The sequence below is a fragment of the Bemisia tabaci genome, chromosome 4 (genome assembly GCF_918797505.1).
Source record: "Bemisia tabaci chromosome 4, PGI_BMITA_v3".
In the NCBI taxonomy this organism is placed as follows: Eukaryota; Metazoa; Arthropoda; class Insecta; order Hemiptera; family Aleyrodidae; genus Bemisia; species Bemisia tabaci.
The window spans coordinates 42,646,145-42,658,957 of record NC_092796.1 but is presented as its reverse complement, the minus strand read 5'-3'; the positions used below and the strand labels follow the sequence as shown (position 1 = coordinate 42,658,957).

The 12,813-nt window shown below is 38.0% G+C and overlaps 1 protein-coding gene across 1 annotated transcript in view; it reads left to right on the top strand.

Annotated features, from left to right (window-relative positions):
- Fife (regulating synaptic membrane exocytosis protein fife) overlaps positions 1–12,813 on the top strand; it is a 362,382-nt gene that overhangs the window by 263,145 nt on the left and 86,424 nt on the right. Inside the window, exons 5-6 of the mRNA XM_019046280.2 lie at positions 7,988–8,096; positions 12,116–12,245. Of these exons, the coding sequence (XP_018901825.2) occupies positions 7,988–8,096; positions 12,116–12,245 (239 nt within the window). The remainder of the gene's footprint in view (positions 1–7,987; positions 8,097–12,115; positions 12,246–12,813) is intronic.

Genomic DNA, 12,813 nt, shown 5'->3' with positions numbered 1-12,813 from the left:
TAACGTATAGAGAAATGAAACACTCTCGCATAGTAAAATCTGAAATTCCATTATTCATGTTGCCCAAAACGGCGGAAATTCGGTGCAATTGAAGTGCGATCAAGAAAGATTCCGTGTGAGCCTTCAGACGTTGCCAAATTTCCTCTGACAAATCGCGATTTTTCGGGAAACTTCCGGGGAAAATGGACGGGCGGACAGAGGCAACCGAGGCGCACCCTGGCCAAAATATTCTCCTCTTTTAGAGTATAAGCTTAACTCAATTTTGGTTCCGGTAAAGATTAAGCCCCTTTCCCGGGCCGTGCCTCGTCCACGGTTGCCAGCGCGGTGCCGAATACGGATTCTGGGAAAAACAAAATCCTATTTTCCGCGCCGACATCCCAACGCCGCAATATGAATGGGGGACTAATCCGCTAAGCCTCCTTTTTACTGGTGATCGAGTTAGCCCTTTCGTCGCCCTGTGACGTAAGCGCGTATCTCGATTTCCACGTGAGCCGTGGTAAGCATGGAGTTCTATGGAAAACAGGGTTCATGTAGAAATTGCGATACGCCATTACGTCAGAGGAACGACGCTTTGTTCACCTCCGCTCTTGACATTTACATCGGTTGGCTGATCACAGCAACGTTCTCCTCTGCAAGTTTCAACCACTGGTCTCATTTAAGGATTAAGAGCTATCTATCTGAAAAATTAAATGTAACTTTTAACCCCTAGAAAAATGTACACGGGAGTTGCCAGTTTTGACGCGCGTACTTCACCCTTGCAATCCAACTATGAATTGAATCGGTGGGAACGAAAACACACCAACTCGAAAAAATGAAAATAATCGAGACGGACACGAAACTGCACAGTAGGTTAAACAGTTAGTCCAAGAAAAAGACTTTTAGTGCCGAAAGACAAGTACTTAAGGACGTGTTAAAGTCCAAGTTGGAACAAATGCACTAATTTCATACATTTTATGAAAATTGACTGTCCTCAATGAAAATTGCGAATTTGCGAGTTACCGAGTTGGTGTGTTTTCGTTCTCATTGATTCAATTGCAGTAATGCATATTTTGTTTGTGGCGTTTTAAAATATCCGCTCTGATTTGATGTCATGAAAAGAGAATACAAAAACGCCATTCCTTGAAATATTCATTGATTATTCGTTACCTACAGAAGAAAAATCAGGGAATATTTCAAAAGCTGACGTTGATTATTGTTGGATTTAGAGGATAATGTCCGACAGTAAGTCTGCAGTATCGCAAACTAATGTACGCATCCCTTTAGTTTATCCGTCGAATAGGTTTGGAGGGAGGGCTCCATTATCATTCTAATGTATCAATTTCTGCAAGTTTCATAAGAGATTGATTGCTGGACTATTGCGACGAATATTTGCAGGTGATTCCAGGATTTACACCCTTTCTCCAAAAATCATCGGACATCACATTACATTACAGTATTCATAAAGTATCGATGTCTAGAGTTTGATCGTAACCCTTGAAAATAATGCCCTAAATAAGTTGCGAGTGAATTTTGTGAAGTGAAGGACGCAAAAATTTGCAGGATTCACTCATAACGTAGTTTTAGAGTTATTTCTAGTACATACATATATATTTGCCAAGTACATTTTGCATTTAAATGCTTGAATACATTTTACTTGTAGATTTAAAATTTCTTAACCATCTTTTAGGGGGCAGCAAAATTCCTAGCAATCATGAAAACTTAATTTTGAAACTAAGGAAAAATAAATTATCATCAGTTGTACTCCGCTGATCCTTGCCGAACTTTACGTAAGCACGTTATTACGTAATGGTTTGCACAAATGTACACTCTACCCCTGATAATTTTACAATACCGTCTCAGTTAAAGGAAATTTAATGCAATTTCAAATGAAATTGCATGACAGTTAAGTCCGTCAAATTTCATTTTGCATCTCCCGAAAACATGTTGCAACTTTTAGATTTCCCATAGAATTGTTTTTAAAATCCGAAACGGATCAACAAAACAAAATTATCAATCATGAGTATCATCACATTATTCTCAAAAGTAGTGTAGTTCCACCTCAAATCCGTCCGACTTATGTTTTCGGTGCGTATTAATTTGCCATTTTCAGGTGAAGTTCTCATTGATTTTATGTTCTCCTCAGCTTAAAGCTCGGAAGATTCTTGGCTCCACTTCCTGCTTCAGTTAAGCCGGGCGTCTCACTACGTATTTCTAAAGCAAGCCCCTGACAAGCTCCTTTATTCTGAATTGGACGTCATCCCGCTTCCAGCCAATGCTGCCAATTCACAGAGTGATTTTAATTTAAGTCTATCCGTTACACGGCTTCGCATCATCGAATTTCTCGTGTTTTTGTGATATGGCAACCATGTTAACAACCGACAACCGTGCAGCCCAAGCAACCAGCTTTCAGTGAAACTCAAATCAACGAGAAACCTTTGAAAGAATTCATAATTAGAGAGGGAAAAGAGCGCCTGAAAAGTGGTATTAGTGTGTTGCCGGTTGTATTTGAAAGTTTCTTCGTTGAAATTTGGGAGCAGACGCCTTGTAAAGTTTCGGTAAACGCTCTTCGTAACCCTGATGGTAATTAAGAAAATGTGAACCTAATATCTTAACACATTATTTGTGAAACTTTGGATATTATGACAAATCGCAGATTTTCAGCCTAAACTATTTCGCCAGAAGAACGAATGTCCTTAAACACTCGAAGAAAGAAATAATTTCACTTTTTCTCGTGTGTGATCGTTTTTCATCGCGTTTTTAACCCTCATATGCTCAAGACTTTTTTCACATGTATGCGAATTCTTAAGTCGGTTCAAAGGTCAAACTGACCCGTATTTAAGTACATTCATTTTGAAGTATTATCTATGTTATTTTTATATTTTTGAAGGTAGAAATACTTTTTCTAATTTTCAATTTTCACCTTTTTGGTAACGTACGAGCTCTTCCCCACAACCCCCTCTTCATCTGCCCTATGTAACTTCCTTAAATGAGGTAGTCGGATCAATTTGACCCGACACAAAAGACAAAAATAGCCAACACAATGAAGTGAAGCAAGGGAAAGAGCCTGAGTTGATGAAGGCGCAGAGATACAACTATTCGTGCTTGATGGATCTCCGTGTTGCATCTGCAAAATTGAAGGCGCGATGGCGTGAGGCGTGAACTCGCAATGCTCTGCTCTATGTTGCCAATGCGCTGTCGCTCAGACTTAGCAGAAAAGTGAAAAATCGAGGCCCGATTAAGTACAATCAGCGCCAATGCAACAACTTGCAACACTTGGATTTGTCCAAATGTATGTAAAATAATCGATATCTGTCGATTCCAGGCTGCCTCACAAAAAAATCGATTATTTACAATGGACATTACATGGAGGAAAACAGTGTTGACAGCTAGCAAGAATCGTGATTATTCACCATCAACACGCATTCGAAAGTTTTTCGCTTACGAGGTTTTACATTAAATCCTGTGAAAATAACCAATGTAGCCGAAGAGAAGTCAACTAATGAATAAGCAGGTAAAACAACCTCTGGTGCTAAGTAAGCGCACAGGCACGAGCAAATGAATTAAGATGTCAATAAGCTTGTAACCTGATGACTTTTCTCGGTCAGGTAATTCAAATGCTTCCATGTTCATTATTTAAACCAACGTTAATGAAGGTAACGATCCGCGTTAACTTTGTAATAACTATTCTCTTAAAACCCATTGAACAATGTCAAAGGAATGTCCCGCGGGTAATGCGAATTAAAACCTGAGCAGCTTTTTACAGCTCGTTTATAATTTTGCAACTCGGCTTTCGTTTTGCCTTTTTCCTGAAGCTTTGGTACGTAGATTTTTCCGTAGACAAGAATGCATTGAACTGAGAGACTTTAATTTTTGTAAACAAAATCTCTCTGAATGTTTATGAGAATGTATTTTAATATTACCTGATGGAACTCTAGTGGCCAGAATCACAAGAAGTAGCGCAATGCAAATATATACATATGTTCTACTCTTGAGTGATGCGATGCGTGAAAATGGACTTGAAGTAATTTGGGTCTTGTTTGAGAAGGATATTTGTATATCTTTGGATATATTTCTTTCTCTCTTTCTTGTTCCTTTGTTTTTTACTGGAGGGAATCCACTTTACATATTATAGAAGACCGCACCCAAGTCAGGGGTTTTTCAACAGCTAAAAGTTTAGAACCTTCTTAAACTTTCAAGAAAGCGGTAAAGTCGTATCGAGTCCCTTATCATCTTTTTTCTCCCTCTTCGCCCTTTTTTTTGAAAACCCTCGATATGCTAGAATCATCACGGAAAAAAATGTCAGGGGTTATCTCCTAAAATTGTGGTACTACCCAAATTTATTGGATGATATAGACATTTCTAATTCATTTTTTAGTGCCGCAACTCAAGTTAGTTACCGCAACATTTGGGTTAGTTACCCAATTTATTGGGGTACTTAATTAATTGGGGTGCTACCATAATTAATTGGGGTACTACCACAATTAATTGGAAATGTCCGTATCATCTAATTACCTCGTGTTTTTTTCCGTGATCATAATCTTGTCTATTTCGGTTGCCTTTGACGATATTCCAGGGGAAGAATGTAATGGAAGCATGAAAAAATGTATTCTAAAATTTTATAACAAAGTAGCTTTTCAATACATTGAACATTTTTTTTTAAAAAAAAATTGAAAATATAATAGTTTCAAGTATCATAAATTTAGCATCTTTAGAATATTTTCAATCGACTCTCGAAGTATTTCTACATTATTATCCGAGAAGTATTTCCGGTCTTACTGGCTAAAAACTTTGAGTGGCACCAGTAAGGATCCTAAGAGTCCTTGTCCTACACATCAACAGCGCACGTAATTCTTTCTTATTAGAGCTTTGGTTCATCAGCTAATCCTTGCAAATAAAAGAACAAAGAAATTTTGCTGTATTCAATTAGACGAACCTCACTTCCGTTTTGACGATTCAGGCGACTATCCTATTTCCACGAAATTGCTGATTCCATCCCTTAGTCTGGCATTAGCATCCCGCATGCTGTAGAAACGTCTGAGGGAAACTCGGATTAGGGGCGGGTGGGGAGTTGTTGTGGAGTCGGAAAAAGACAGAAATGAACGAAGAAGGTGGCAAAGCAGGGAGGAGAGGGGAAGAGGGAGAGGAAAGAAGATAATTGATACGAGTTTTGAAGATTGCAATCTGCTGAGAGGCGAGGATTAGATTTACGATAATTGAGACGCTCCAAAGTGTCCCGCAACGAACTGTGGATGGCCCGTGAATTTTTCCGCGCTGATGCTGAGTTCGTCTTGCCGCCCGGGTTATTGGCCTCGAGACCAGCGAGAAATCCTGATGAGAAATTGTCGGGTGATTGTCAAGCTGGGCTGATAAGAACTAAAATTAATTAACGAGTGCTGAGGCAGTTGAATTTTTAAAAGCGCCAGTGAAAATATATTTCACAACATCTTTTACGGAATAAAACGGCAATGAGTCTTTGGAATTTTACACGTTTGATGTAATAACCTTACAAAAAACTATCTTGTGTGTACTGGTATGTTACATCCCGTTACCATAATGGCTCATTCCGCAGAATGGACATAATTGGACAACTTTTTGCCCTTCTTTTGGAACGGCCAATTTTTTCATCCATTCACGGAGAAGTTACTTGGAATGTACCTGCACTGTCTACTACATACTAAAATTGTCAATTTTAGTAAAGGTCATAAGATCGAATAATTCAAAAATTCAAATTAAGCTGCACGGTTAAGCAATTTCGCTGCGAACAATTTACGATTACCAAAAATTACAAGAAAGATTCAAAGGTCTTCGAACTTTGGAGCTGCTTCGAAACAGATTTTTTGACGCTGCATGATACCGAAAAAAAATTGGTCACATAAAATAATCGATAAAAAAGAAGAAGAAGAAAAAAAGGTGCATTTTGGGGACCATTCTAGACCATTTCTGGGTTTAGCATTTTAACATACGCAGGAATAGACCCAAGGGTTGTCAGTCACACGATTGCCTAATATTTGTCCGTAAACCTATCACCACCGTCGCATATCGACGGTGAAATTCCCAAATCACGTATTTCGGTTCGTGACGTTACAGAGCTCCTGTCTTATTTTATCTTTTAAATGGAAAAGTACTTGACGGCTATTTTCAAAAACTGCCATGGTTTTTCTTCTCTGAGCGAAGGAAATTCTGAGAAAACGTCGAGGAATGATGTTGATTCGTCCAGCTGTATAGAAATAAAATGGGAGCGAGGGTATTTAAATACCGGAAATGAGATACGCGGAGTTTCACCCTCCATATTGTCTACTCCGCGTCCTAATTGCTGTTAAAATCGAAAGTAACCTCAGTACTCTTCATTTACCTGCATCTCGAAAAATACAATTTTCGGAGGAAAAACGAAGTATGAAAACTCGAGATTTTTCGCGCTATTACATATCTTTATCGTGTTTTTCTTATCTTATTTTACATCTCCCTTCGTCCCTTTATGCATTTCACATCGATTTTTAGAGTTCAACCTTAGCGAATAGGTGAACAGCATCGTTTTTACGTCACACACTCGCCTATTTGTGTAGTTAGCAGATAATGGAAGTTTGAGATGAGTTAATTCCCATTTTTAGACCCTGCGAGAACCACTCTAAAATTATTCGTAAAGTCCTTGAATTTTTTTCGGAAGTCCTCAAAAAGTCCTTGAAAGTCCTCGGGTTATAGAAAGCTGTCACGAGCCCTGTCCTGCAAATTGCCACAAAGAAGGAACTGTAAGAATAGCGAAATCCTCCGGTCCTTCCTCGCGCTTTAAAAAAAAGGAAGAACGTCTAAAACTTTTACAAAGCTTTTGTATTATCTCGCCGAGTTTCAGTTTGACAACGGCGATGTTTGTTGTCGGAGGGAAAAAACAGGAAGTTCACAAGCAGCGAGTGAAGGGGAAATTGAAGATTAGAAAATGAGGAATGTACGGTCGTGCCGGGGCGGCTGGGAAAGGAACTTCCATTCTGCTTCCGAACTATTATTCTCCCGTTTTTCTTGTTTTCTCCTCCATTCCCTCCGCCCCCTCCCCTCGCCAACTGTATAATTGTGTTGAGCTCTAAAATGAAAAACTCAAGTTTCTTCTAATCATGACATATTGTTCCGTGCCAGGGCCGGGAAATTAAAGTCAATATTTAGCGGCCTCGCAGCTCCCCCCTCCAAATCCTTGCTCCTCGATTTGCAGAGAAATAAATTAACAATGTCTTAATTTTTATTCATCCGGCCGCCGTTTGAAAGGACTCTTTTATCGGGCGTATAGTCTTTTTTTCATGCTGAATCGAAGAGGCTTCTTCATCTCATCTTCATTCAGGAATCAAGCGACCTTGAGGTTTCTACAAGAGAGATATTTTTTTATTAAACCAGTTATACCCTCGTGAAATCCCGCATGAAACACAATCGCTCTTTTGGTTCAGTCTAAAATCAAGAAATCGACTGTCAAGCTTAAAAGTGAACCTTAAAGGCAAAGACACCGAAAAAAAAGTGTTACGGGCTACCTTCTAAAATTTTGTCACTACCTCAATTTGTTGGATAATATGAGCATTTCCAAATAATCGTGGTGGTGCCGCAACATTTGGGTTAGTAACCTAATTTATTGGGGTACCACTACAATTAATTTGAAATGCCCATATATCATCCAACAACCTCTACCTCTTTATCCCGTGAATATTGTAAGGAGCAACCAGGTCTGTATAAAAGAAATAATTCCTTTTACTGACATTTTTCTTTGAGTAAAAAAAAAAATTCTCTTCCAAAAATTTTCTTTAAATTAAAGGCATTTCTTTCTTAGTAGAGAACATATTTTCTAACCATCTTTCCAGCGTTAAGTCTCTTTGGAAACAATAAATCTCATATTCTGCTACTATTATTTACTCTTACACGTTTACTTTCAACTGTATGTTTTAGAATACATTTGTGTAATCCATGCATGTATTTAATGATTTAATTTCCCCTTTTTTAATTTTGTCTCTGAATTAAGTTTCATTTTTAATTTCAGATGGTCACCAACGAGGGAGGTACCACTGGCGCTGATCAGACGGGTGACACAACTCTGAGCAAGCTCCGGCAAACTCTTTCGTCCAGTCTAATGACCGCTCAAGATAAAGGTATGCTAAATCCGTGCTTCATTCCTGTTAAATAATTTATGACTGAACTAACACGACTAAATTAACGACACCTTACATACCTTGAAATGTATTTAACACTCACGGTTTTTAAAAAAAATGCAATGGACAGAAAGTAGAGTAATCATCTTTGTGGCGTCTGTAAAAAAGGACCTCCGTCTACGACGGTCAATTTTTCAGGAGAATTAGTTTCTCAAGTTGGGTCAAAAGACCGGACTGAGTTTTTGACTGGAAACACCCTTTTTTATGCCAAAAAATGAATTACGAGCTATCGAGGTAATATTCAAGCTAAACGAAGGTGCGAAATTGCATTTTCAACCGACGATTTTAAGCTCCTGATACGGTGGATTGAAATTTCAATTAGATTTTTTCAAAACTACATTTTTGAGTCGAAAACTTCAGACATTCTTTTTTCCAGCTTGATTCGACATTTTCGGGCAATGATTTACGAAATAGTTTGTGAGTACTGGCATTAGTAACAATAGCCCAATTTTTTATTACTCGGACGTAATAGTGAGATATCTTTTCCTGTGGACGTCAAAATTACCTACAGAGACATTAAAATTCTCAAAAAATTTCAAAAATTATCTGACGTACGCACTGAAAGAGAATTTCTCTGCTCACTTTTCTTTCACTTAAACATATAATCCGTGAGGCCAACAAACTTTAAAATCGTCATATATATGCAGAGGCAGACTCTCTACGCTCACAAACAGAATTTCACCACCTGTAGCAGTCCATCGTCCAAAGACGATAAGCATAGGAATTCCTCACCTCCAATCCAAGAATGTGCATGCCATTAGTCTCTAAGTGACTGAGAAAAGTCTTGTTTACCGATTTCACAGGCAAATAATCCAAAAGAGACTCAATAGATTGCTCATCAATTTGGTAATCCATTATTATTGGGCAAAGTTATGTTCTGCCTTGTAATAATATTTTTTACACTATCTGGAGTATGACCGTGCGAGGTCAAGAAAATATATATCTATGTGCTTACCTCACAGAATAAGACATAATACTCTTTTCTGATCTTACATACACTGGAGAAAAAAAACTTATTGGATCTAGAGTCCAGACTGTTAAAAACATCGACAAGAAAAAATACGCTTGGTTCAATCGGATTTGTGGTTAAATCAAGAACCAAGCCTCTTAATTTTAGCGGATTTCCTTTTGATTTACGCGAAAATCTGATTAAATCAAGAGTATTGGCGCGTATACGTAGTATACCGCCTTTGCGATCGTTTCGACCCCCCCCCTCGATACAATAACCGAGTCCCCTAGTTCCTTACCGAAAAGTGACTACCGCGAACTTCTGAGATTTTCCAAACCGTGTAAAAACTTTACTAATCCGTCAATAATAATGATTAAAATTTGTTTCTCATTCTGGGGCTCGCTAGTTTATGTGTAATGAATACCAAGAGTCTACGTTTCTTGGTTTTTTTTTAAAAAAACCTTAGAATGGGGCGCGCTGATTTAAAATATGCATATATAAGCGGAAGCAAGCGAACTGATTCGAGGATGGCTGACCAGTTCGGCACTCCTTGAATGAGAATTTCACTCACTCCGTTTTGTTCACAACGTTGCTTTGACATATCTCCACAACACTGTTATCCTTTTCAAAAGTTGGTACTCCTTGCTCTGATAGCCGGGGCCACCAGGATAGTGGTAAGTGCAATCTGTGATGAGCCTCGAGACTCATTAGACCATTTGCTAAACGTGGCTCATACAGGAGTCCACTAAGCCCTCTCGTCCCCACGCTCCTGATCACTGCGTCGGCGTCACGAAGAACAATGGGCCTTGGGTCCCAACGCGGCCGATACCCGTACCCCAATTACTCACGCTTCATTAACCATTTCACCGTCACGCTAGGATTCATCCAATTTTCAAAAAAAATTGTTTCGCATGTATTTAGCAATTTTTTCCTTACTCTCCGTTAAAACACAAATAAAAAGAGACCTCATTCATAAAAATCGGCCGAATAGAAGAGAAGTTACAGTAATCGAAATCCGAAGAAATCAACAAAACCTCGACTCCTCGATACGAAAAATAAAATGAAGGGGAAAAAAAGAAAGTATAAATTACAATTAAATAAAATTGACCTCAAAATTTGACAAACAATTCATTTATATACCTAACGCTGAAAAAACTGGGAGAAATTACAAAAAATTTGCCTCTTGCAAGGGGCTTCTTTGTAAGAATTTTGACCTGAAGACAACGGTCGAATAACAGCAGTACTCCATACAATACACGGTGTGCCTGAACGAGTTAAACATTTTTCATACGTCCAAATCGAAAAATCTTTATATTTTTAACTACAATGTTTCTTGAATCGTTTAAGCAAAAAAAAAAAAAAAAAAAAAAAATTCCGTCGAGATTCTGGAACGCAAAGGCGCTTTAAAAGTATTCTGGGGCTATAATAGCTAAATCACCGGTAGTAAATTCGTTATATTATTAAAAAGAAATTGACTCCATAGTTTAATTCCTTAGTTTCTTGAATACGATTATTTTAAGCACTTAAACATTTATACCACCAATTTTAGCCATGGGGTGATTTCCTGAGAGCCGATAATATCACGAATTTCTCATAGAACCCCTCAACAGTGGCTTGCTTTTTTGGCAGCCGATTCGGCCATCGAACCGGAGTTTAAATGGAAGCTGATAATAACCCAAAGCTCTGAGAAAAATTTTGAGATGAGTATAAGAACGGTTTGTTGTAAGTAGCGAGGAGAGGCGGGCAAAGCGGCTAAAATCCTATCTAATTTTTACAGTTTTTCTGTTGAATTAATGTTGCCGCGGGCTTCTGACTGTCCACACATAGTTCTGTTCAGCATATCGATACATAAGTATTTACATTTTACATACGTAGAATCTAATTTTCACGTCGGGGAGTTGACATATTTTGATTTTTTCGATTTTATACGGAAAATTGATGGTTTTTCGGGATTGAAATTATTATTGTTTCATGAAAAATAAATGCACCCAAAATGACTATAGCATATTGATTCTTACACATTTGCACTCACAAAATTGGTTGGTAAATTCAACGAGTGGGTGCATCGACCTGGTATATCAAGTTTCTGCAATTTTTTTACGGCAAATCAGTAGATTTTCGGGATGTAGATTGCTTACTTTCAATTCATGAATGAATAAAGCAACGACATGGTTGAACTTCTTTGCATGGAAAGACGTTTAAAATAACAAAATCAAGACGTATTTAATGCAATTGCATTTATATCGAGTCAATTTCTTTTCAATAATATAACGGGATTTTTACTACCGGTGATTTGGGTATTTTATCCCCAAAATACCTTTAAATCGACTTTATCTTCTAGGAGTTCGACAGAATTTTTCCTTTCTTCGCTTAAATTATTCCGTAGCACTTTTCTTCAAGAATCTGATAAGATTTTGCTTGAGGCAGATCAAAAAACTTAAATTCGATCGAATAGCTTTCTACTTTCACAATACACGGTCTCGTCAAGGTGCGTCTTTGACCTCGCAGTGTTGGATCGTGAATTCTCTTTTTATGCTGTTTGCCTATTTTGAAATCTCTGTAAATGAAAACTAAAGGGGTTGATATGTGCGAGTTAATGACGCGCCTTATCAACACATTGTGTTGGAGTTCACTGCTTGTTTTTTCTTGTCAATGTTTTCAAGAGTCTGAACTCTAGATCCAATGTGTTTTTTCTCCAGTGTAATACTCTTTCCTGATCTTACATACACTGGAGAAAAAAAACTTATTGGATCTAGAGTCCAGACTGTTAAAAACATCGACAAGAAAAAATACGCTTGGTTCAATCGGATTTTTGCTTATATCAAGAACCAAGCCTCTTAATTTGAGCGGATTTCCTTTTGATTCAAGCGAGAATCCGATTGAATCAAGAGTATTTTTTCTTGTCAATGTTTTCAAGAGTCTGAACCCTAGATCCAATGTGTTTTTTCTCCAGTGTAATACTCTTTTCTGATCTTACATTATAAATACTCTTGTTTGATCTTTGTTTCAGTAACTAAGTTAAACACATCCAGCCGTCCGGTGGACTTGCCGGTTTCATCACCCGATGATAAAACACAGACGCCCACACAGGAGGCCACCGAGGAGACAGCATCCACATCATCGAGCAGCACCGCACCACCGTAAGTCGATTCACTCAGATTTTCCAAGAGCGTTTAGGTTTTTCAATTGTTTAAGAACGTTATCATCGGGCCGCATGAGTAGATTGAAATGATGAAAATTGAAACGATAATTAGTCCCACACTGGAAAAAAAAAGAAAAAAAAAGAAAGAAAAAAAAGAAAAAAAACCACATTGGATCTAGAGTCCAGACTCTTGAAAACATTAACAACAAAAAATACTCTTGATTCAATCGGATTTTTGCTTGAATCAAAAGGAAATCCGCTCAAATTAAGAGGCTTGGTTCTTGATTTAAGCTAGATTCTGATTGAATCAAGAGTACTTTTTTTTGTCGCTGTTTTTAAGAGTCTGGACTCTAAATCCAATGTGTTTTTTTTCCAGTGCAGGACGTTCAGCAAGAAAACCAAATTTTAATTCAGACGGCGCGGCGCCTCAGTAAATGCGATATAACATGAGCACTTTCCTATCGACGGCGTAAGTCCATAACCACGTATCTCGTTTGCGTTGTTTGAAAATGTCCGCTCCTATTTCATTTTGTTAAAGGAGAACAAATCGACATCATTCCTTAAGT